Below are 27,502 nucleotides of genomic sequence, written 5' to 3' on the forward strand. Positions count from 1 at the left end.
TAAATAATTTTTTTTCTTTTTTTTAATTTTTATTTATTTATGATAGTCACAGAGAGAGAGAGAGAGGCAGAGACATAGGCAGAAGGAGAAGCAGGCTCCATGCAGGCTCCATGCACCAGGAGCCTGACGTGGGATTCGATCCCGGGCCTCCAGGATCGTGCCCTGGGCCAAAGGCAGGCGCCAAACCGCTGCGCCACCCAGGGATCATATCTAAATAATTAAAGAAAGCGGGGCACTCAGATGGCTTACTCAGTTAAGCTTCCAACTCTTGATTTCTGCTCAGGTCATGATCTCAGGGTGCCGAGATAGACCCTCTCTTCATGCTCCACACTGGGTGTGGAGCCTGCTTAAGATTCTCACACACCCTCATCCTATGCCCCCTCCCCTCACCTGCATGCATGCACATGCACACTCTCTCACAATAATTAATTAGTTAATCAATTAACTAAATGTGAGATTAATGTTTTGCCAATTTAATAATATAAAGAGATATGAATTATAAATAAGACCACAATAGAAATTCTGGAGTTAAGAGTACAAAAAATAAAAATTAAAAGTTACTAGAGGGTATACCGCTAGATTTAAGTTGGTAGAAGTAAGCAGTGCATTTGGAAATAAATCAACTAGAATTTCTTTTGAAGGTTAATTTAATTTTATTTTCTCACAATAATAGACAAGGGTCTCCACACCATTTATTGCCATCAATGCCCTATGGATTTACCTCCTTTCTTGTCTACTAACTTTACGTATGCTAATGTCTCCATTTCTGGACTTTGATTACATTCTATTGCTCTATCTGCTCTATTTATGTCTCTGTCTGCTCTACTTATGTCTGACCACTCTGTTTTATATACAACACATTGTTATGTACATAACACTAGGAGAGAATCACCACTTTCTCATCCCCATCCTCCTTTCTTGTCTTTACTGTTCTTGTACTTTATCTTCAAGATGAATTTTATTTACTTTTATTTTATCTTTTAGCATAAATAGACATACTATTTTTATTACAAGAATAGAAATTCTACCACCACTAATAATATTGAACAAATTTTTTTCTTTTTTTCTTTTTAATTTATTTATGGTAGTCACAGAGAGAGAGAGAGAGAGAGAGAGAGAGAGGCAGAGACATAGGCAGAGGGAGAAGCAGGCTCCATGCACCAGGAGCCCGATGTGGGATTTGATCCCGGGTCTCCAGGATCACGCCCTGGGCCAAAGGTAGGCACTAAACCACTGCGCCACCCAGGGATCCCAATTTTTTATTTTTTTTAATTTAAATTTAAATTCCATTTTCCAACATATAGTAGGACACCCAATGCTCATCCCATAAATCAATTAAGATTATTGATCTTGAAGATCAGAAAGAAAAATGAACAGAGTCTCAGAGACATGTGGGACACCAGAAGAACATTAATATACACATGTGAGAGTTCTAGAATCAGAAGAGAGAGAGAAAAATAAATAAATATTTGAAGAGATAAAGGCCAAACTTTCTAAATTTGATGAAAATTATTAATATAGATAGTAGATTGAAATATTAATCTATACTCCATGAAGCTCAATGATCTTCAGGTAAAATAAATTCAGACATAGAAGGCTAATCACATGACAGTCAAACTGTCAAATGACAAAGAATTTTGGTAGCATTAAAAGAAAATGGTTCATTATATACAAGGGATCCTCAGTGCAATTAAGATTTGACTTATACGAAACCGTGAGTCCAGAGGTACTTTAAGTCCTGAAAGTAAAAGACTGTAAGCTATCTCTTAAAGCTATCCCTTAAATGAAAGGAAAAATTAAAACATTCCCAGTAAAAACAGAACTGAGAGAATTCATCATCAGCAGACCTGCCCTATAGGAAATAGTAAAGAAAATCCTTTACTTAAGATGAAAATATACTATACAGTAATCTGAATTCACACACAGAAATAAAGAGCACTGTAATGGTAACTATATAGGTAAAAACAAAAGACAGTATAAAGGTATTTTTGCTTTCTACTCTCTTCGTTTCCTATCTGATTTAAAAGAGTGCATAAAACAATACTATAAAATTGTGTTGATAGGCTTATAATTAATAATAGCCTAAAGGAGGTGGAAGAGATTGAAGCAATGGTGGAGCAAAGTTTTTGTGTATTACTGAAATTAAGTCAGTATTAATACTATGTAGGTTGTTTTAGTTAAGAAGTTAATTACAATCTATAGGATAACCACTAAGAAACTAAGTAAAAAGGTATAGTAAAAATAAAAAGGAAATTAAATTGTAATACCAGAAAAAAACTAACACAAGAGAAGGCAATAATGGAATAACAGAGGAACAAAAAAGATAAAACATATTTAAAATAAAAGGAAATCACATATATAAACTGAATTCATGGGCAGCCCGGGTGGCTCAGTGGTTTAGCACTGCCTTCAGCCCAGGGTGTGATCCTGGAGACCTGGAATCGAGTCCCACATCAGGGTCCCTGCATGAAGCCTGCTTCTGCCTGTGTCTGTGCCTCTCTCTCTGTCTCTCATGAATAAATAAATACAATCTTAAAAAAAATAAAAAAGAAATAAACTGAATTCATTAGTAAAGTCAAATTTAAATTAAGTAGATATTTTAATAAAGATAATAGATGGGATGGATTTTTAAAAACAGTCAAATCAGTCTATAAGTTTTATATTCAAAGTCACAAATAGGTTAAAAATAAAAATATATACTATGCCATCCATAATAAAAAAAAAATCTAAGAAAAGTCCAAGACGGTTATACTAATATCAGGCAAAGTAAATGTGCAAAAAAAAAAAAAAAATTAGGATAAAGAAGGACATTTTATAAATATTTAAGTCCATCAGTAAGATCTAACAATCAGATGTTAGATCCTTAAGATCTAACTTAAGTAAATTAAATAAAATGTGGCAGATTGAAAGGATTAATAAATAATTCAACAATAACAATTGCAGACTTTATAATGGATAGAACAAGTTGGCAGAAGATGCAGGATGTAGAAGACTTGATCAACATATAAATTAACTAGACTTAAAAGATCCTTAGAGAACATTTTACATAACAACTGTAGATACACATTCTTGTCAAATACATATAGAACTATGTTAGGTTATAATATATGCCTCAGTAAATTTTAGTTTTTTTAAAGACTTTATTTATTTGAGAGAGGGAGACAAAGCATGTGCTGCGAGGAAGAGAGACAGAGGGAGAAGGAGAAGCAGGCTCTCTGCTAAAGGAGCCTGATGAGGGGCTCAATTCGAGGACCCTGGGATCATGACCTGAGCTGAGGTCAAAGGCTTTAACCAAGTGAGCCGCCCAGGTGCCCCTATGCCTCAGTAAATTTTAAAATATTTAACTCACACAAAATAAGTTTTCTGCTACAATAAAAGCAGAAATCATAAGAAATATAGGGAATTCACAAGTAAGTAAAAATTAAATAACACACTCCCAAATAACCAATGAGTCAAGAATAAAACACATGGGAAACTAGGAAATATTTTGAGATAAATGAAAATGAATATACAAACCATTAAAAAAAATGAGATGTAGCTAAAGCAGTGCTTGAAGTGAAATTTACAACTATAAACACCTGTATTAAAAAAGAACAGAGATCTCAAAGCAATCACGTCACCCTTCACCTAAAGAAACTAGAAAAAGAAAACTAAACCCAGAGCAAGCAGAAGGGAGAAATAATTAGATTAATGAAATAGAGAATAAAAAAGACAGAAAAACAATGAAAGTCAAAATTGGTTCATTCAAAGGACAGACCAGTACTGAACTTGATTGGCCAAAGGCATTATAACCATACATGTAATATTATTTGGCAATAAAAAGGAATGAACTACTGATACTTGGCACAGTATAAGCCTTGAAAACATAACAAGTGTGGTAAGTTGCTCCAAAAAAATGGCATATTGCTTGATTCCATTTATGTGAAATGTGCAGAACAGGTAAATCCACAGAGACAAAATACAAATTAGTGGTTTGCAAGGCCTAAGGTAGGAGAGCAGGGCCGGGGGGACCACTCATGAGTGTGGATATGAAAATGTTCTAAAACGGGACGCCTGGGTGTCTCAGCGGTTGAACATCTTGCTTTTTGGCTCAGGGTGTGATCTCAGAATTCCAGGATCGAGTCCCGCATCGGGCTTCTTGTATGGAGCCTGCTTCTTCCTCTGCCTGTGTCTCTGCCTCTCTCTGTGTGTGTTCTCTCATGAATAAATAAATAAAATCTTTAGGGAAAAAAGTTCTAGAGGGATCCCTGGGTGGCTTAGTGGTTAAAGCGTCTGCTTTGAGCTCAGCGCATGATTCTGGAGTCCTGGGAACCAGTCCCACATCCGGCTTCCTTCATGGAGCCTGCTTCTCCCTCTGCCTGTGTCTCTGCCTCTCTCTCTTCTCTCTGGGTCTCTCATGAATAATTAAAAAAATAAAATATTTAAAAATAATAATAAATTTTTTAAAAGTTCTAAAATGAGGTAGTGTAATAGTTTCACTTCTCTTTGAATATATTAAGAACTCCTGAATTGTACTCTTTCAAAGAGTGACTTATAAAGTATGCAAATTATGTTTCAAAAAATCTATGAAAAATAATTTCCTTGATAAGGAAATTCCTAAATTGTGAGCCATCATATTTATATATAACACATGTAATATTATTTTCTTCACTGACAGCGTTTAGTGAACCTTCTCTTTTTGCAACCTGCTAAAGCCAATATTAATATAATATTAATATTAACACATAATCTTTAAAATCACAAAGAAGAAACCCAACCAGAAAGACATACTCCATCTGGACTTCTAAAAAAGTAAAACAGTATCTGGAAGTAAAATCAGTAATCTATCAAAAATCCAAGGAATGATAAAATGACTGAGAGTTTGTGTTAAGTGGAAGTTTTCTGATACATTTATAAATTTCAGTCATTAAGAGTTCACAATTAGTGGTGTCAGAGTTATTTAAAGACTGATTATGTCTCATAAATATTAAAAAAAAGTATTTTTAAATAAACCTTATAAATTTTGTTGCTTATTTTGTTTTATATCTTTAAGATATCTACATCAAATAGCAATTATCTAAATAAAAGTATTGTGTTGGATAATAAATTAATATTGGAGTCTTCTCTTTCTATTTGATACACATTATGAAAATAATATATTTTGGACAAATAAATGGGAAACATAAGTGATATATTTCACATAAACACAAACATCATATATTTTTCTCTACACATGTATATGATACAGTATTTTGGGAAAGAGAAAGCAAAACTACCAGCAAGGATATCCAGGAGCTGGCCAGGCACTACAAACTAGGTTTATAGCTAGATCTTGGTGTTCTGCTGCTGAACATTTAAACAGATAATTTCACAGAACATCAAAATGAGACAAAACTACTCCATGACCCTGATTTATCATTACAAAGATAAGCCTACTCTGTAATTATATCTAAATACAGACAAAAACTTGAATATTATCTAAACCACAATAGCCAAACATTCTCCTACCATGGTTGATATAAATGGTTGCTGTCTCTTTAGAGACTTTGGTTTTCACCTCTGTCCAATCTTCCTTTCTCCTAGGTAAGATTTATTATGAATGTAGATAATCCTTCCCACTTCCTGAAGGTCTCCTTATCCAGGCCAAAGGCCTACTTTCTGAAACCCTCTCCAAAATTATATGTCATAAGCTCGAACCTCTAAGTCCTTTCCAACATCCTTTACTGAAATGTCACATGGATTTACATACTGTGTGTTGTCCCTTATGGCAATAAGTTATTAACCCAACTTTTTCAACCACGCATATGTTTCTGATGGGGTTTGTCTAGAGGTGACAGACAGTCTGAGTATACACGAACACAAATGCATAAACAAATTATCTTAGGAATTATAGAAAAAGCTGAACCCTAAAAAGCATATATCAGAATCTTTCATATACATTGTATATTACACATTGTAGGTTATAATTAATAGTCATTTAAGAAAAATAAATATAGACAACTATGAGAAGTTTTTCTTTCCTAGCTCAACAAAAGTTGATTGTTTCTCTTAAGATATACATAGATGGGAAGGCATATTAATTTGTGATGACATCAATTTCAATAATTGATAGTGTCACAAAAAATAGCTCTGGATTTTTGGATTTTTATATATTTTAAACTAATGTCAACTACTGGTACTGTGAGCTTTTCTATATAAAAAAATGTTCATTTTTTTTCTTTTACAGTCATTGAAATATAAATTAAACTATGGCCAGATATTTCAGAATTGTCTTTAAATGAAATAAACTGCCTGGTGTTGATCAGTCTGGATTTTATATCCCATTTCAGTCACCAAAAATGAGAATATTTTTGACAAAATATTTGTCAAAACCATGCTTGAGATATCCAGAATCATCAATTGTAATCATACGATGAAATAGTGTATGAGTTATTTTAGAGGATGCTCTGAAATCATCTTGATTTATCCCTGAAAAAATAATCATCTAAGTATTTTTGTATTCAATTAATCTGCTTCTGTGACAAGAAGAAAATCATTCTAATTACAGTATACCTGGTTCTGCATCTACTTGAGAGACCTGAAGTATACCGAACAAGTTAAAAATGAAAGCTATTTTACCAATATATATTTGGTTATTGGAATAATAGCAGTAGCTATTCAGAATTTCTATTAAGAGCTTCTTCAGGTTTCTCATCTAAAAAACTAATACAGGGACACCTGGATGACTCAGTGGTTGAGCATCTGCCTTTGTCTCAGGCTGTGGTCCTGGGGTCCCAGAATGGAGTCCCATCTTGGGCTCCTTGCAAGGGGCCTGCTTCTCCCTCTGCTTGTGTCTCTGCCTCTCTCTGTGTGTCTCTCATGAATAAATAAATAAAATCTTAAAAAAAAAGTTAAAAAAAAACTAATACGACTGGATTATGGAAAGTATGGACTAATTAATGTAAAAATGTATCAATATTCTGGTGAAAGTAATCCAAATTCGTGATAATCCCCAGGTAATAAAGCAAAAGTTTTAATTCAACAGACCCACAGAGGAGTCATATGGTGGTACTCTCTTTGCATGGAATGATCCAAAACACTGATATGATAAAAGTACATTTTGAAGAAGTAAATGCATTTGTAACATGTGCTATATCTGGGCATTGCATTTCCAAGTTTAATCTTGTTTATTACTTTTTTTTAAAAAATATTTTATTTATTTGAGAGAGAGAGAGAGAGATAGCACAAGCAGGGGGAGTGGCAGGCAGAGGGAGAGGGAGAAGCAGGTATCCCACTGAGCAGGATCCTGACCTGAGCCAAAGGCAGATGCTCAAGTGACTGAGTCACCCAGGAGCCCCGTGTTTATTACTTTTTGACACAAATTTCAAATAAATGTTGACACTATCTTGTCAAGAAAAGGTTCTTCATCTAGAGATCATTATTTTACCTAATGAGTGAAAAGTGAAAATAATGTCTGGAATTATCCCAAGGACACTGAACAGTTCAAGTAATTTCATGAAGAAAATGATAAATACTTACTGATAGCTGTTGTAAAGGTCAGTACAGGTAGAATTGTTCTTACAAGGATTCATTTTGCAGTCATTGGATTCTTGTTCACAAAAACTTCCTTCCCAACCAGTTAAGCACACACACTGGTAGCTCTAAGGGAATATAAAAATTATATAACCTTTGGGGTATTTCTTGCTATTAAATATAGTTATTATTCCTCGCTATGTTGCTCTGTCAATTTTTGTCTATTTTAACTTTTATAGCATATCAATATTTCCCCCAAATTACTTTTACCACAATTTAAAAACAATGTGAACAGTATTCTTTAGTATCTAATTCAGTAACACTAAATATGCATAATGCTCACAATACAATACTGGTTTTGTTAAACATTTTAATATAAAAATCATATCAGTAATATGATGGTTAGTGATTGTATAAAACTAACTAAATACATCACTCAGCTCACAAGTTAAAAAAATATGTAACTATAACAAATAAACCTTCTGACAGTTTTGTTGCATTATTTACAAATAATCTATGTCAATACAGTATTGCTGGTCAACTAAAGTTGCAAAAATTTGTATACCATTTTTCTAACAGATAAAATAGTCCTTTAACAAATATTCAAAATATTAAAAGTAAAATCACTTTTCCAGGATTGGGAACAAACAAAAGAAAACATCTCAAAGCACTGTGGAACAATAATTTATATATTAAAAATACTTTCTTTTTAAAAATATTTTATTTATCTTTCTTTATTCAACAGAGAGAGAGAGAGAGAGTGAGCACCAGTACGGGAAGCGGCAGGCAGAGGGAGAGGGAAAAGCAGGCTACACCCTATTCATGGAGCCCTATGTGGGCTTGATCCCTGGGATAATGACCTGAGCCTAAAGCAGAGGCTTAACCAACTGAGCCAGCCAGGCACTTCTAAAAATACTTTCAAAGAATAGGGCTCTTGTAAAAAAAATTGGGACTCTGAACATTTAGAGATTCTAGATCTAGAAGAATAAAAAGCACTAAAATCAGTGTTAGCTGTTCTCTTCATCTTCACTGTTCTATATAATAGCAACTAGCCACATGTGGTTATAGAGCATTGATATGTGGCTGGTATCAACTGAAATGTGATTGAATTTTGAAGATTTAGTACAAAAAAAAAAAGAACGTAAAGCATTTTACTAATAATTTATTACTTACATGTTAAAATGGTAATAATTTGAATATGAAGAGTTAAATAGAACATATTAAAATTGATTTCACCTGTTCCTTTAACTTTTTTTTAACATGGCTACTAGGAAATTTAAAACACACACACAGGTCTCATTGCTTTTCCATTAGACAGAGCTGTGCTAGATGAAGGCAACCCAGTGTCTCCATTTGCAAATAGAGTTAAGAAATCTACATAGTTATACGCACATATATGTGGAGCAGGAGCTCCCTGAGATTAAAGAACTTGTTCTACTTTAATACATTCCAGCTTCTTGAAAATGTCTGGCACCTAATAGATACTTAATACATGTTGGTTGAACACATGAAAAAGAATAAATATGATAGGAAAGGTAATGTAAAATCCGAAGCAACTAAAACAGATTTCAAGAGGATTCTATATGTTTGCCAGGCAGATAGCAAATTTGTTTTGTACATTACAGTCCAACAACATATTAATCAGAGAAACAAATAAACTCACGCTCTATGTACTTGCATTTAGGTTATAATAATTCAAATATATGAGAAGTGCCACTGGTTTAATAGGGCCAATTGGTTTGCCATGGCTTGTGAGCAGCTGAAAAGCAGAGGACGAGAGCCACCACATTGTCAACACCGGGCTTTATTCTTGACATATGTGTTAATTCTCCAGAGTACTCATTAATACTACTCATGATTTGCTGGATTTTAGCAGTAATTTTCTCACGCATTGTGGCCTCTACATTGTTAATGTTCTCAGTGAGTTTGTTGTATTTGGAAAGTTTTCACTGATTGTATTTAGCTCATTATTTTTCCTTCCCTTTTTTGTAAGCATTGAAAAAGGACTTACATGAAAATTGATGTAAAAATAATATTTATTTTATTTTATATTTTACTTATTTATTCATGAGAGACACAGAGGGAGAGGCAGAGACATAGGCAGAGGGAGAAGCAGGGCCCTGCAGGGAGCCTGATGCGGGCCTGAATCCCAGGACCCTGGGATCACCACCTGAGCCAAAGACAGATGCTCAATGACTGAGCCACCCAGGCATCCCAATTATATTTATTTTAAATGAAAGCAATTCTACAGTAAGCAAAGGAAGTGTCTTCTGTGGGTAAATGGAGAAACTACCCAACTCAGTGATGGAAATTAAGGTGGAGAGGGATGGATAACATATGCATAAATCTTTGGGACAAATGAGGTGCTCTGTTCACTTTCTAAGAGGTACGAATCATTTTTGTAAAGACAAATACACAAGTTTACTGCTGGTTTTTATTTTGACATCTCAGTAATAATTTGAAACTAATTTAGCAAGTGAGTCAAAAAGCCAATCATATATCTTTCCCATTAAAGCCATGCATTCCTTAAAAGCTAATAATTATTGGTGTTCTTGATGATTTAATAATAGGTAGAAAATTATAATCAATTTAATAGTATAATTATCATTAAAGTGTCAGGTACCACAGCAGTGATCTCTAGATATGAAATCTGTATGAAAAGGAAATGTTAAAAAAAATCAGGGAAATAGATTTTTAAAATATTAAACATTAACAATATAAATTTTGAAGAAAGCAGAAATGAATATGTACTAGAGACAACCCAGAGTTCAAGTATTTCTATTAATCCATTGCTTACTTAATTCAGAAGCATTTTCCTGAATTGAGACACTTTGCACAAAGCGCTTTCCCATTCAATATTAAAAAGTTAATTAATTCCAGTAATTTTAAATAATATAGAATACTATTTTTAAACCATATTACCAAAAACCATATTGTCCAAAAATAATGAAAGAGAGTAACCAGAGATTTTGGAAGCTCTCCAGACCTATGCTGAATAAGTATAAAGAAAATTCATCTAGGGAGGAGGATGAAGAGTAAATTTTAAAAGCATCCGAGAAATAATTACACATTACCTTCAAAGGGCCAAGGCTTATACCTTACTTCCCAGTAGTAGAAGCAAGAACCCAGTAACAAATATCCTAATAGAGTGAAAGAAAATAACTATCAACCTAAAAGTCTATGCCCAGTAAAATATATCCTTTTTAGGAATGGAGAATAAACACATTTTAAAAAAAAACAACATCTGAGAATGTATCGCAGTGTTTAAGGTTGTGGATACTTGGTGATAGCCAGCCAGGATTTGAACTGGGCTCCATGAATTATTAGCTATGTAATTATAATCATGTATATTGAATCTTAAGGAACATCAGAAATAATGGTACCTGATTGATAAGGGTGTGAGGATTAAATGGGTACTTAGTATAGAACTTCATTTGATATCTGACTTACAGGAAGATACCAGTAAACTTCAAATAAAATGTTCTTTGGAGGGGGGAGGGGCAGAGAGAGCGGGCAAAAGAGAATCTTAAGCAGGCTCCATGCCCAGTGCAGAACCAACTTGGGTTCAGTCTCATGATCCTGATATCATGACCTGAGCCAAAATCAAGAGTTGGACACTTAACAGACTGAGCCTATCAGTCACCCCTAAAATGTTCTTTTATCCAGTGAATTATTCAGGTAGTCAGAACTATTCCTCAGTCTCTGATTCCTGCTTCTTGGACATTTTTCCCATGTGAAATACGGTTGCTCAAGTCCCCCAAACCCAGCTTCCAAAGTTTATTGTCTTCTCAAGGTTAAAACAAAGGTCACATTCTACCTGAACCTTGATCATTTCCTACAGTATACTTTCCTCTCATAATTACTATTTATCTTTCTTGATACTTTTAAAGTACATTAGTTACTCATATGCGTATTCTATTTTCCACTTAGTACTTATGATATTTAAAAATATTTTATTGTGTTTTTTTCTACTGTAAAATATAAATGAAAAATATAAATTTTAAGAAGGCAGGGACTTAATGTTTTTTGTTCATTTATCATCAGTATTTGGAATACTGTCTTATATTTGACTAAAAGAACAGATGTTAAAACATAAGATATATATGATACTAATTGGTAATAATATAGCCATAGTGAATATTTTGTTTAGGAACTTTTTAGATATTAAATCATCTCATTTTGCTAACAAGAAAGATTATATTTTAGAATATATTTAAATAACCCTTCAAATAAACATTCAACTAAAAACAAGTTCTATAAGGATTGGAAATCCCAATAAAAGAAAAATTGGGTTAGTTCCATTATGAAAAATGTTTACATACTGAGATCATTATACTTGATTCAATCTTAGTGACAAAATTTCTTACAAAAATATTTCTTATGTAAAACTTACTTTTAGAGTCCTAAAAATTTAGATACACACCAAAAGAATAAAAATAATAAAAAATTCAAATTGTGGTCTCTTTTCAGACTCATTACTCATATCTAGGCAGAATAACAAAGATTTTTTTTCTTTAATGAAATTTTTAAGAAATGAAGTAAAACTCATAATAAAGTCAATCTTTGTAAGAATAACAAGCTCTGCCTATTGACTTATAGTCTGTTTCCTTTTAATGTTATTTTTTTAAATTCATTTTAATCTATAAAGATTTACAAAATTGGCTATAGGCAAAAAGATTGCCAAATACTGCATATAATGATACTCAGGATTAGATAAATGCAGTAATATTATTCTTAAAAACAAACAAAACTATATTAATATGATTTCTTCAACTACAGAAATGATTTATCTTAGCGATTTAAATCTAAAGTGAAATAATATGTATTATTCTGACAGAAAGTTAATGGAATATTTAAAAACGATTTCTATAAAAAGTTATAAATGCTGAATTTGATTGAACATATTTTGAAACAAGGCACTGAAAATACATGTTAAATTGAGTGGTACTTTCAAGGCAGAACTGTTTTAGAAAAACAGTTTCTTTAACTTGGGGAAATGTAATATATGAAGAGAATGAAAAGCCATGTTAGATGTGAAGGTTGATAGGGCATAAATCAAACTATATTGACCTTTTAAAAACACTTTCTAAAGGAAATATAAAACTGTAAGAAACTTAGTTATGTTTTCATGCAATGATTTTTTTTTGTTAATAATAAGAAAAGCAGATTAGTATTCTAGTACTTTTTCTAAATGAGGAAATGGCTTTAAGTATAAATTTCCACTTTCATTACAATTAATTCTTTCATTATAATTAATTCACTATAATTTAGTTCTCTTCTTAAATGTCTTACCTTCGTAAACTATTTGCCTTCCTTTCCAAAGGGTTTCCTTACCTTTAACACTTTCTTTCTTTCCTTCCCTTTCCTTCCTTCCTTTCTTTCTCTTTTCCTTTCTTTTATCTTTTCTTTTTTCCTCTTTTCTCCCTTCCTTCCATCCCTTCTTTCTTTCTGCCTTCCTTCCTTCCTGTCTACCCTTCTCTCTCTACTTTCTACTCTTCCTGCCTTCCTTCTTTCCTTTTTTCCCTTTTCAAGAAGAAATATTAAGCTAGACTAAAAGGGCTTAGGATACCAGAATTAGAATTTTATTCTTTACTAATAATATAGCTACCATGGGAAAATAACTCATCTGTCATCAGACATATTTCTAATATCTTGAATACTGCTTTCCTTGACAACTGGAGATATAGTCGATTACCCAAAACTTTATCCCCAGGACATATATAATATTTTAGAATACAAAAAAATGTATTCTGAAAGACTATCACAAACAAAAAGATGCCAAAATATGAATGCAGTTCTGGTATAGATAGTGTAAATATTTGGGACAATTACTTTTTGGTCTGAAAGTCAAATGACAATGATAATGCAAGCATACCATAAACTAAGCATCACTTTTTTCCCCTCTTCAGGCTTTTTCTAAAATATTTCACAGAAAGGGGGCACGTGGGTGGCTCAGTTGGTTACATATCAACTCTTGGTTTTGGCTCAAGTCATGATTTCAAGGTCTTGAGATCCAGCCCCAAATCTGCCCAGTGCTAGGTAGGGAGTCTACTTGGAAATCTCTCCCTCTCCTTTCTCTCTCCCCCTCTACTCTTCCCCCTGCTTGCTCTCTCTGTCAAATAAATGAATAAATAAATGATAAATAAATAAATAAATAAATAATAAATAAATAAAATCTTCACAAATATAAAATATTTCATAGAAAGATAATATGTAGTTCCTTTTATCGTAATCAAATTTCCTGGCACATTAGAAAAGCCACAAAATTGTACAGTTTTTATTACTCAAAGCTGTTTTAAATAGTAGACTATTTGTTCTAGTGGTTTTAACAATTTTTATTAATTTTAAATAGGAAACCCTCATACAAACATAATTCCCTAGGGAGTGAAAAGAAATAAAGTAGCATAAAGCAGATGTGCTCTGAGTGAAGCAAGGAAAGGAAACCTAGAATCCTATTCATTTGGCTGTTTTATCCACTCTTGCCCTTCCCCACCTGCCCCTGAGGACATTATTAACCCTCCACGAGTCTCAAAATACAGACTGAAAAACACTAATCCACCCAACCTATTTCATTTTATAATGAAGAAACTGAAGTCCAGTTCAGACTTACTCAAGCTACTATATCTCGCTGGTGGCAAAACTGGAATTAGAACTCATGGCTCTTGACGACCTTAGTTTTTGCAAATGTAGCTTTAAAAAATTAATTAACAACACCTGGTAAATTAGTAAATTCAGAAATATTTTCTTTTGAAATGTACCTTGAAGACAACCTGAGAATTATAAGGAAATCTTCAAATCAGGTACTTTGAATAATCCTGTTACATGAATTACCATATTCTCTTTTTCTCTGTGTATCAGAAAGTTGCTAGATGGTCCAGTTGATACCAACATGATGCCATGCAAACAGTAGTGACCAATAATCATACCCCTTACTCATAATAGAGATGGCAAAGGAGAAAGCCATGATATTAACATTATAACTGATATTAATTGGTTTATAACAGATGTTGTAAGCATGCAGCTTGAACTGTACAAGTATGGACTAAAGAGAACCACCCTGACTCTATGAGTTATTTTCAGGTTAGATATAGCAATGATCATCCTCACTGAACTTGATTGTGATAGAGAGCAGAGCGAAGAAAAATCACTGCTTTGATTGAAGGATGTAGTCATGGGATATCTGCAGTCTCAAGATATATGTAAAGCAGTGTGTCTGAAAGTTTTCAAACCACAAGTACGGAACTCAGCACTCCCAAGAAAAATGAGCATCTAAAAAATTAGAAAAGTAAGCGATGAGTTTTCACAGCAGTGGTAGAAACAGATACCAAACAAATAACACAATATTTGCATATTATTTTAGATAATTTCCAACACTCCCTTACAAGATATCATGTTATCACTTGGTGAAGTAAATAAAATAATGAACATGAGATAGCATAAGGATATTTTGAACATGTTCTTCAATCTATTGATTTATGTTTTGTAAAACTTTGGCTCTTGTTAACATTTTTAATTTATTAGGGTTTTTATTTTAAGTTCTAGAAGATTAGGTAGAGGCTTTCTTTAGATTTAAACAGAAAGCTTTTATGCGTAATACTATATTATGTACATGTATATACATAACATATTGCATATAATTATAGACACATCTAACATATATGAAAGATGCATATATATCATGAATTCTACATTATATAAATATAACTGAATTTAATGCCACCTGAATCAAAGCTTATTTTTGGAGTTAAAGGAAAAATTTTCAGCAGATACCACATAGTGTAGTGTTTTTGTACTTTTTTTCCTTTTTTTTTTTTAAAGATTGCATTTATTTACTCATGAAAGACACAGAGAGAGAGAGAGAGAGAGGCAGAGACACAGGCAGAGGGAGAAGCAGGCTTCATGCAGGGAGCCCTACGTGGGACTCGATTCTGGGACTCCAGGATCACACCCTGGGCCGAAGGCAGATGCTTAACAGCTGAGCCATCCAGGGATCCCTCCCCCCACCTTTTTTCCCCTTTTTTTCTTTTTTTTTAAATTTTTTTTAAAATTTATGATAGTCACAGAGAGAGAGAGAGAGGCAGAGACACAGGCAGAGGGAGAAGCAGGCTCCATGCACCGGGAGCCCGACCTGGGATTCGATCCCGGGTCTCCAGGATCGTGCCCCGGGCCAAAAGCAGGCGCCAAACCGCTGCGCCACCCAGGGATCCCTCCCCTTTTTTTCAACATAATTACCTCCTAGCAGTTGCCGAGAGAATTCTAGTGCATCACAGAAGAGCACCGATTAGAAAGTCTTAATGTAAACTGGCTTTGTTTCTCATGATCTTAACAGTTTAAATGCTTTGTATATCTGTAGGTTACACTTCATGATAAGAGGACCATTTTGTCTTATGGTTGACTATCATGGTTTTATCACAGGCCAAAAAACTACCTTTGCAGTAGAAATCCGTAACAGTAAGAGAAAGCAGAGGGCAGGAAGGGCTAGGACCCTGTAACAATGCTTAGAAAAGCGTGCACTATAATTTTGAATATCCCTTCAATCTAATAATAACTCCTAAAAGCGAATGTGTTATTCTCAAATTTAATAAATTATGAGGGCAGCCCGGGGGGGGGTGGGGGGCTCAGAGGTTTAGCTCCACCTTCCGCTCAGCCCGTGATCCTGGAGACACTAGGATCGAATCCCACGTCGGGCTCCCTGCATGGAGCCTGCTTCTCCCTCTGCCTGCCTCTCTGCCTCTCTCCCTGTGTCTCTCATGAATAAATAAATAAAATCTTTTAAAAAATTCTTAATAAATTATGAGAACAAGGGCTCCAAGATGTGTTTGGCATTTTAGAATTTAACGTTGCTGATTTGATCACTCCTCCTCCTTCTCCTCGGGATAATCAGACACAAGTATTCCTTTCTTCTTTCTCCCTCCTTTCCTACCTTTCTGCCTTCATCCTTCCTCTAGAGTCAGGAATTGTAGACTTGTGTTTTCATTCTATCCACAAGTAATAAATATATTAAGCCACTTATATTATGCATTTAACATGAATGATTAAAATATCCAGGAGGAGGAGGGGGTATTTGATTCTGGTCTAGAACATGTAGGTAGGCTATTAAGCCACTCACCTAACTTAGTTATAAGTGGTCTTAATTTTTATTTTTATTATTATTTTTTAAAGATTTTACTTATTTATCCATGAGACACACACACACAGAGAAAGAGAGAGAGAGAGAGAGAGAAAGGCAGAGACACAGGCATAGGGAAAAGCAGGCTCCATTCAGGAAGCCTGAGGTGGGACTCCATCCTGGGACCCCAGGATCATGACCTGAGCCAAAGGCAGCCAGCAGCTCAACCACTGAGCCACCCAGGTGGCCCAATTTTTAAATCAATAAAATTAGACTGGGTAATTTCTATTAACTTTTTCAATCTTAAAGAGATATTTTTATTGCTTTATTTATATTCCGTAGAAGAGCTAAGTATTAACAAGAATGGTCTCTCTATTGTGCTATGCATTCCCACCAGCTGTCTGAAACACTCCTAAGTGATTCGTTAATTCCTGTTTAACAAAATTATGTTCTGGAATGACAGCTGGAGACACAGTAAGTGGTTTATAACTTACAGTTTTTCTTAAAAGAGACACTGCTAAAGTTTGTCTTTGTTTCCAATTCCTCATACCAGCTTATGAGGCAAAATATGTTTTAAAAACACATAGAGAAAAATGTCTTATTATGTCACAATAATTAATATTTATTCACTAAGAATATGAGAGAAATTGGTCTTAATGTGTTTTTTTTTTAAAGATTTTATTTATTTATTCAGGAGAGGCACAAAGAGAGAGGGAGGCAGAGACACAGGCAGAGGGAGAAGCAGGCTCCATGCAGAGAGCCCAACTCGGGACTCGATCCCAGGACTCCAGGATCACACCCCGGGCTGAAGGCGGTGCCAAACCACTGAGCCACCGGGGCTGCCTGCCTTAATGTGTTTTAATTGAATAAAATGAGTAGCCATCGTCATATACAAAAATGAAGCAGAGTCCCTATGGCTAAATTTTGATATGTGGTGTGAAGTTGACAGTTTTCCAGTCATTTTCTTTTATCTTGTTATTATAAATATTTTTAATAGAAGGAAATTTCTAAGTATGAATAATCAAAGTAATTTGTGAGTACATGGTATATGGAATCAGTTTATAATCATGTATTATATAATCATTTTCATGAAAAATAATGTAAAATGTTAAGCAATCATTGCAAAATTCTAAGACAAAAATAATTTTGGAAGAATTTTTCATAGTACCTTCTTAAATTACTGTTCATGATTTTTTCACTCATGTAGATCCCAGCTGACCTAATGTAGATTTTCATATATCTTTCACTTTCCCATATATCTTACACATATTTAAATGCTTGTTTTTTTAAAGCATATCTAAATGCTTGCTACTAATTGTGACTGAACAATATATCTACAAATCTAAATCTGTCCCCAGAAATTTTGATATCACAAAAAAATGTCCTCTCATATTTGGCATCTCTCAACTATTAATTCAGGATGTAGCCCTTTAAAGCCAACTTTCCCAAAGAAACATTTTGCTATTGGTTAATGGTCTTTGTTGTATGTGTTCGTTGCAAATTACTCATTATTCAAAGATATTTTGGTATAAATGAGAGAAGTCTTATTGTGATCATCTGACTTGAGTGAACAAGAATAGTTCTTGAGATCTATTACTCTCTCCCATACTACTAATTTATATCTATAAACGACATAAATATATACATATAAAAATTCATGTCCTTTATTTTTTCATATTTTATTTATTTATTTGAGAGAGAGAGAGTGAGCACAAGCAGGGGGAGGAGCAGAGGGAAAGAGTCAAGCAGACCCCCTGCTGAGTAGAAAGCACGGCACAGGGCTCCATCCCAGGGCCCGCAGGACTTGGAGATCATGACCTGAGCCAAAGTCAAGCACTTACCATCTGATCCACCCAGCTGCCTCTAAAAATTCCTGTTTAACATACTCAACAGGTACATGTAACTTACACTGGTCACACCTGAGACATCTATAAACTAACAATACTAAAAACATTCATGCCTCTTCATTAGAGTGGTAGAAGTCCAAAAGGAATTTATGAGACTTTTCATATATTCTGTTTATTTTATTACATCATTTAGCCTCTCCTTATTCTTAATCTAACAATACTACTTTTCAGTGCTCACTAGGCTTGAGTTGCAACAGAACTTCCATTTTCTGTCCATATGCCATTGCACAATTTACCTAACCTATCTTCTCATTTACAAAACTGGGTTTAGAATAGGATTATTGGGGGGTATATTTTTGAAGGGCTTTTCTGTGTACTCATGTATTAAAAATTCATTACAATTTAGCTATTGTTATAATTATTTTATTGATCTATCAATCATTGGGCACTGTGAAACCATTATCCAATGTTCTTGGTCTTCACCTACACTGAAGCATAAGCACAAACCAAAATCATAACCACAGCTTAGCTCTCATTTCCCCTCAGGCATTTTCAACCTCCAATACCTCAAAACATGAAATTCCAACCCTTGACACCATCCGTTATGCTCTCATCTCTTCGAACCTTTCATTTCTATTCTATTCGTGAGTCTACTTTTATCAGTACTGCTCAGTTAGTATCCAGTTCTCCAAGTATACTTGGCCAAATCATTAGTTCTCTTTCTTCATTTCCCAGCTTGAAGATTATCATATAGCATTTCCCAAAATGGGATACTTATACCACTTGGTATATAAGAATTACAGGTTTATTTTATTATAATATATCAATTCTTTATTATTACTTTAAACTATATTGGAATAGAAAAATACATCAAGTTCTGAATACATTACTTGAGAAAAAATTTATTTTAAGAAAACAATTGAGTTGATATAAGAGGTATATAAATTTGTGGCAAAACAACAAATTTTTCTAATTTTAATTAGCTGACTGAGGCTGAAAATTATGTTCCTTTGGCCATCTTATTACACATATCTCCTTGATTATTACTGTACTCATATCTCGTTGGTACTCTATTACTGTACTCAGGTCTTTTTGAATAAGTTTTCTATGATGTGTGTGCGTAACTCTGAATGCCACTCTATACTGTTTTTCCTTCGGCAAAAATTCTCTACATTTGGTAAGCTAATATTCTGATTAGAAAGCCTACATTCCAAAGATGGTTGCTACAAGTACTTCAGTTATCTTTATCTCTGACCAACATCAGATGCTTTTTAAGTTATTATAAACCAAAAATAGGAATCCATTAGTGAAATTATTATTCAACATACATGGACCAATTAAATATTTTAAAAACATTCCTAAGATATTTTAGAGACATTCCATGCTCTTTCATGACCATATGTAGTGAGAGCCCTGTAGTCTGAAGCCACAGAAATGATAATCCTGGTTAAATAAATTATCCTGTGCTCCTTTTCTTGTTTAGAAGTTTTCAATTCAACTGACTCTGAAAGATAGTGCAAATGAGTCCAATGGCTGGAAATACTGTCAGAATTGCCTAAGGGAAAGTTTAATGCAAGTAATGTCTGAGCCCAGCAAAAGATAGAGAATGGAACATCTTTAATGTAAGAAATGGCAGAATGATAACATAATTCAGCCTGGCTTGATTCTATTATAACCCAGTAGTGAAGTAGAAGAGGTAACTCACATCATTTCTAGCTATTTGTAGCTATGGGGACCTATCAAGGAGAAAATCATAATTGGTATGTTCAAATATATTTCAGGTTCACTTTCCAAATCTTTAAAGTACTATTGCTGTTCACTCTTGTCAGATGATTGCAATAGGATTTCTCTCTTTTATACCACAATTTCATTAAGTAATCCCTTATTTACAACAAACACATAAAACACTAGTGACTAATAGCAAAATATTCCTTTAGAAAACAGACTATTAATTTTAAATTGTAATATATAATATACTGTTATATCATATATTTTATTAATTATACTCCTTTTATGTTGGTCTACACATACATGAATTTACTTTAGAGGTTATTACCTTCTGTTAAAAAGCTTAAGAATTATGGCCATTAAATGAATTTCCCAAAGTCTGACATCTAGTAACTTCTCAATAAATCATATCTTTTATAACTATCATTATTTATATAGATGCTTAATATAGAGGCTTTTAAAAATTTGAAAATTAGATATATATCATTTGGTGTCTATAGCCATACCACCCAGAACATACCCAATCTCGTCCGGAGATTAAAATGAAAAAAAAAATTTTCTCTAATGAGTTTTTAAATAAGGCTTTCAAAATAATATGAATTCATATAAATTATCAATGAATTTTTAGTTTCACCATTTAATTTGGCAATAGTTATTATCTCTAACATCCCTCTAATTTCTTTTCCTTTAAAGAAATTAATAGTTTGTTTATAATTAGATGTCTATGCTGTGTTCTTTATTCATTAAAGAAAAAAAATCTCTCAACTTTTTCAACTGATTTCATTGAACTACCAGATATTTTACAGGTTAGTGTTGTCACTTAAACAATGTATTAATATCAAATCTTATGTTAAATCGAAATAAATATATTTACTTTTTTCCTTTCTATTGAGATTATTCAAAAGTCATATTTTTTATTCAGCATTTGTTGATAAAACATTTTATATTTGGCAGGGAGAATGTTTGGGAAGATTTATTTATTTATTTATTTATTTATTTATTTATTTATTTATTTATGATAGTCACAGAGAGAGAGAGAGAGAGAGGCAGAGACACAGGCAGCAGGCTCCACACACCGGGAGCCCGATGTGGGATTCGATCCCGGGTCTCCAGGATCGCGCCCTGGGCCAAAGGCAGGCGCCAAACCACTGCGCCACCCAGGGATCCCCTGGGAAATTTCTTATCACAGTGACAAGCACTAGCAAATCATTCGCCAAAAAAATGAGCTTTATCATTTGCTCTTGAGCAGATGCAAAGGAATATAAAATTAGCCCTTTTCTCTAAGAAGCAAGATGGAAAGCTTATATTAATAACGCTAATAACAGTTGACTCACAGAAATGAATTCTACATAAAACTATTTATCCTCATGCTCACGAGTAACAGTGTTAAATCATATCATCATAATACTGATAAAGAAAAATACAAGAGAAGTAAAAAAAAATTCATACAATTGTTTTCTTAATTCCATAAATATTTACTGAAAGTATATGATATGAATGGCATGGTAGGTGTGTGTGATACTTCAGTCAACAGGACAAACAAAATATGTCTGCTTAAATATTTGCCTGAAAATTACTAAGATGTTCATATAGGGACATATAGTATCAACCATAAAAGAACACAAAAATATCTATTTTCTGTAGGCCTTTTTTGTATAAAATGTTATGTGTGCTATAAGAATATGTAATGTGGGCTCCTTTGGGATACTCTAGAGGAGAATCTATTTTATTGTGTTTTTTACTTACAGAGCTGCTTTCTCATATTCCTGGACTTAGGGCCCCCTTCCTTTAACTTTAAAGTCAACACTATAGCATGGTGCTTTAGTCCTTACTCTTCCTTCTTTTGTTTTCAAATATCTCTGCTTCTTTTTTTTTCTTTTTTAAAGATTTTATTTATTTATTCATGAGAGACACAGAGAGAGAGAGAGAGAGTCAGAGACAGAAGCAGAGGGAAAAGCCGGCTTCATGCAGGGACCCCGATGTAGGACTTGATCCCGTGACTGCGGGATCCCGACCTGAGCCAAACGCAGACGCTCAACCACTGAGCCACCCAGGGGTCCCCTCTTTGTTTTCATAAAGGGTATTTGTGGATACATGTAGGGCCCACCCAGATAATGCAAGACAACTATCTCATCGTAAGATATTCAATTTAATCACATATGCAAAGTCTCTGTTACCAATAAAGTAACCTTCACAGTTCTGGGGATTAGGTCCTAGATATCTTTAGTAGCCATTAGTCTACTCATTGTCCATCTGCATACCTTCTGGCACTCTACTCAAGAAGGTAACCTCTAGTGAGCACATTAAAATAACGACAACAACAACAACAAAAAAAATAAAATAAAAAAAAAAATAAAATAACGACAACAAAACAACAACACAAAAAACATAATCTTCAAATTAAATTCCATCATTCTTAAATTTCATTCTATTAAGTTTATTACAGTTCTTTTTTTTTTTTTTTTTTTTAGATAGTTCTTACTTGAGGTGCCTGGGTGGCTCAGTCGATTAAGCTTCTGACTCCTGACTTTGTCTCAAGTCATGATCTCAGGGTCCTGATATTGAGGCCCTTGTGGAGCTCAGCAAGGAGTCTGTTGGAGATTCTCTTTCTCTTTCTCTTTCTCCTCTTTCTCTTTCTCTTTCTCTTTCTCTTTCTCTTTCTCTTTCTCTTTCTCTTTCTCTTCTCTTTCTCTCTCTCTCTCTTTCTCTTTCTCTCTCTTTCTTTCTCTTTCTCCTCTTTCTCTCTCTTTCTCCCTTTGCCCCTCCCCCCAGTCACTCATTCTCTCTCACTTCTCAAATAAATAAATATTTTAAAAAGATAAAAATAGGGGCAGCCTGGGTGGCTCAGCGGTTTAGTGCTGCCTTCAGCCCAGGGCCTGATCCTGGGGGGCCCAGGATCGAATCCCACGTCGGGCTCCCTGCATGGAGCCTGCTTCTCCCTCTGCCTGTGTCTCTGCCTCTCTCTTTCTTTCTGTGTGTCTCATGAATAAATAAATAAAATCTTTTAAAAAAATAAATATAAATAAATAAAAGTTTGACAGTTTTTTTCTAGTTGCCTACTACTACCTTATTATTGGGCTATTTTATTTACCATCAGTTATGGCATCTATTTTCTAAATAATCTTCTTGTCTCTGACTATATTCATTCCTACTTCATAAGAGTCAGAATTAAACTTTCTAAAAACTAAACACAACCAAGTTACTCAGCTCATGAAAAAGACCCTGTTTACTACTACCGTTCATGGAACAAAATGTAAACTCTATAATTTGGAATAAACTATCCTCCCTAGTCTGAGACCAAAACTCCAGTCTTTTTTTAACCACTTCACATCTTTACACAAGTAAACCAAGCACTCTAAGTACAAAAGGATTACCAACATTTTATAAACATATGGTATAGAATTGATTTCAATATTTTGCTTGGCAAGCTTTTATTAATCCCTCAAGAAGACAGGCTACACGTCATTAGGATTTTTTTTCTTCCGTAATATAGAAATAATGGCTACTTCATCTATGGGTCTCCACATTCATTTATATTTCCTTTATGTCTTTTTTGTGATATTATTATTATTTTTTAAATTATCACTCTATCTCCTCAATGTGTATTTGAGCACAAATTGAATAGAGCTTGGCAGGAAGGAGACAATCCACAAATATGATTAGTTGAATGAATGAGACCTTCAGAGGCAAGGGAGAAAAACTAGTGCCTGTAATAATGATATAACTGATGAACACTTCTCCTCTCCTCAAGATACACCATGAATTAAACCAGATCACTCCTCAGAAATAGTCATTGCTTGAACATGAAATTAACTACTCTTTCTGTTTTTAATCCTTGTTCAGGAAAAGTCAAATACACAAATTTATATATATATATATAAAACATAAGTATATTGATATATAACATGTATAATGTTTCAACAAATGTTTTAAATATAATATATACATTTGGACCAAGTTTTGCTTGACTGGAATTTTTTTTATTTTTCACTGTAATTTTAAAAGTACCCAGTAATACTCTTGTTATATATACTATCCACTGCCAGCAAATTATGTGATTTTATATTTTCAAAAACTGTTCTTCCTAAATGAATAATACTTCCTAAAACAGTATTCAAAATATATTTATGAATTCCTTCATTCACATATTAAATAAAGGAACACACACACACGCGCACACATTTTTATAAAATAACCAGAGCCAATGCTATGAAGAGAAGTAACACTTGACATTGAGAATGTCACAACACATGTCTAACAAAAATGAATAATTCAGCTTGGTGGGTCATGTGATATTTTTTATCACACATTATGGTAAAAATGTTTATTTCCTTCTATCTTAAGAGTCCTGAGGGAAAGCACTGTGTATAGTTTACCATTTTGTCTTAGTTAAGAGTACAACATTTTGAGCCTTGATTTTAATGAATGTAAAACTGATTTTGCAAACCAAACTGAGAACACATAACATCAGTGATTCATGAAACATTTGTTGACTAAAAACATTGCTATCCTAAGGGGACGCCTGGGTGGATCAGAGGTTGAGTGCCTGCCTTTGGCCCAGCATATAATCCTGGAGTCCTAAGATCCAGTCCTGCATCGGGCTTCCTGCATGGAGCCTGTGTTTCTGCCTCTCTCTCTCTCTGTGTGTGTCTTTCATGAATAAATAAATAAAATCTTCAAAAAAAAATAAAAAAAATAATAAAATAAAATAAAATAAATAAAATAAAATAAAATAAAATAAAATAAATAAAATAAAATAAAATAAAATAAAATAAAATAAAATAAATAAAATAAAATAAAATCTGTCCTAGGACTTGAAGATACAAACTATATAGTGCAGAAACTAAATGATGAAAAATTATAATTTTGCAATATTACCAGATTCTTTTCATAAATACACGTGTTATTCCCATTTTTATTTTATTTTATTTTATTTTATTATTTTATTTTATTATTTTCCATTTTTAAAATAGCTTTACTGGGATGCCTGGATGGCTCGGCAGTTGAGCAATTTGCCTTCAGCTCAGGGTGTGATCCCGCAGTCCCAGGACTGAGTTCCACATCAGGCTCCCCACAGGGAATCTGCTTTTCCCTCTGCCTATGTCTCTGCCTCTCTCTCTGTGTGTCTCTCATGAATAAATAAATAAGATATTTTTAAAAATATATAAAATAAAATGAGCTTTACTATCATTTTTCCAAGTGAATATTATGAAACACTTTTTCAAATTCTAAACATGGGTATGTTAAATAAAAATATGAGACAGAATAACATATATAGAAAATTAATTTCTCTTTCTTTTCAAGTTTCATATAACTAAAATGAAGAGAACCAACATACATTTAGGAAAATACAGTAACAGGAGCATGAAAAAGAATTTAGCATTTAATTCCATCATCAGATTATATATAATTGCTTTTTCAGAATTCATAACAAAATATTTAAGTTCCAAAAAAACGTATTTAGATTACAAAAAATACCCTTAAGAGCAGCCAGAGATGTTGATTCAGAAATTATGCATAGAAGCAAATTCTGGCTAAGTTAACCAGAAGAATGAAAAATATGAAAGGTAATTAGGATTTATTTGAAGACTATTGGTTAAGTTACATGAATAGAGGATAAATGCCTCATAATGTAAAATCCAAGACAATTCCTATGATCTTAAAATGTTATCTTCAGCTGCTTGATCTGAATCACTGGAAGTGCTGTTAAAAATGATGAATTACTGGGCCCAGCCCAGAATTACTGAATCAGAATACCTAGAGAAGATGTCCACATATTTGCTCTTGAACACCATAATGAAGGAGACTCATGCCCTCTAATATTTGTCTTAGAGTGACTAAGCCCCAATATTCCATATGCTCTGTTTTTCTACTAAAGTTAAAAACTTCATGATTGTTAAAAAATCTCTGAACCCTTTTATCTTACATGACAGATATTACATTTGATTTTAAATTGCTGTGATTTGTGTGAAAATCACTCTCTCTTACTTTTCTCATAATTTGCAAGCCTATTCAAGCTAGCAAAATCATCTTTTTAGTCTGTGTATAACCCACAGCACAAAGAACATGGACTTTTAATGTCTAAATCCCTTATATATTTTTATTTATTTGAGAGAGAGAAGGGAGGGAAGGAGAATGGTTTGGGAGGGGCAGACAGCGATGGTGAGGGAAACCTCAGCGACTCTGAACCTCAGGTTCCTGAATGGAAACCACGAGACCGCAGGCTCAATCAAGAGACCCTGAACTGAAACCAAGACTGCGCCATTCAGGCAACTCTAGTGTATAAGTTCCTTAAAAATATGAATCGATTGAAGAAATAGATTTCACATATGAGGGTGATAGGCTTTTGGGTAAGAACACTATGTTGAGTGGACATTTTGATGTTGTATGTGGCTTTAAAATTGTTAAAATTAATTCTAAAAAATATTAGTCCTTTTTATGTAAGAGAAAAAATATATAGTAGGCTAAGACTTAAACTTATTGGAAAGTACAATTTCCCAATGAATAAAAGGCAGAAGCAATAATTTTGTCTCTCATATATTTTAGTAAAATATGCCAAGTCTCAAAATCCTTTTTATTTCCTGAAAATGACATTTGAAATTGATTAGGTCGGTAGCTGCACATATTTTATTACCATTTAGCTCCTCAGACTGATATCTCTCTGAGAATTTCTAAGGCTAATTTAAAAATGTATCACTTATTGAGTAAGACATAACAATGATAATTTTGTTTCTGACAACACCCATCGGTATTAGTTTGTGTGCCAAAATCACTTTTCCTTATTTTCCAGATTCCTTTATAAATCAGTTCCTTATAGTACATGACTATAAATAATGTATAATTCAGGACTCAAAGCAACAATTTGTCCTCTAGGAAATAATTTAAGGAACATTTCCCAAGAGGAAAGGCCTCTGATTATCTGGAAACTCTATGAGTCTATAACATGTGAGATGGAGACATCTGTTGGGATACTCTTTTTCATTTTTAAATGTGTTTTTTCCCCTATTGCAATTCAGATTTCCACATATATTGTATTCATATAAATAGGTTATCCTTAAAAAAAAGTAACACATACACACACACCCAAAAAACCTGATCATTAACAAATGGTCATTTACTGAAAACATGGTTTAGCTATATGACTACATGTTGCATATAAATGAAAGGCTAATAGAATTACAGAGGACTTGCAGTACATTTTTATAAGTAAATTTTTCTGGATAAACTCCTAAAAATCCCTTCTTTTAATTTTCCTAATTGATAAATTTTATTTTAATTTGCTAATCAAAGCATAATCATTTAGTAATATTTATGTTGAAAATAGATT

At 33.4% G+C, this 27,502-nt stretch overlaps 1 protein-coding gene across 1 annotated transcript in view; it reads right to left on the reverse strand.

Annotated features, from left to right (window-relative positions):
- Positions 1–27,502, reverse strand: part of EYS (eyes shut homolog) — a 1,522,493-nt gene that overhangs the window by 1,053,984 nt on the left and 441,007 nt on the right. The window contains exon 12 of the mRNA XM_025419151.3: positions 7,498–7,619. Within this exon, the coding sequence (XP_025274936.3) occupies positions 7,498–7,619 (122 nt within the window). The remainder of the gene's footprint in view (positions 1–7,497; positions 7,620–27,502) is intronic.

This window comes from Canis lupus, chromosome 12 (assembly GCF_003254725.2).
Source record: "Canis lupus dingo isolate Sandy chromosome 12, ASM325472v2, whole genome shotgun sequence".
Taxonomy (NCBI): Eukaryota; Metazoa; Chordata; class Mammalia; order Carnivora; family Canidae; genus Canis; species Canis lupus.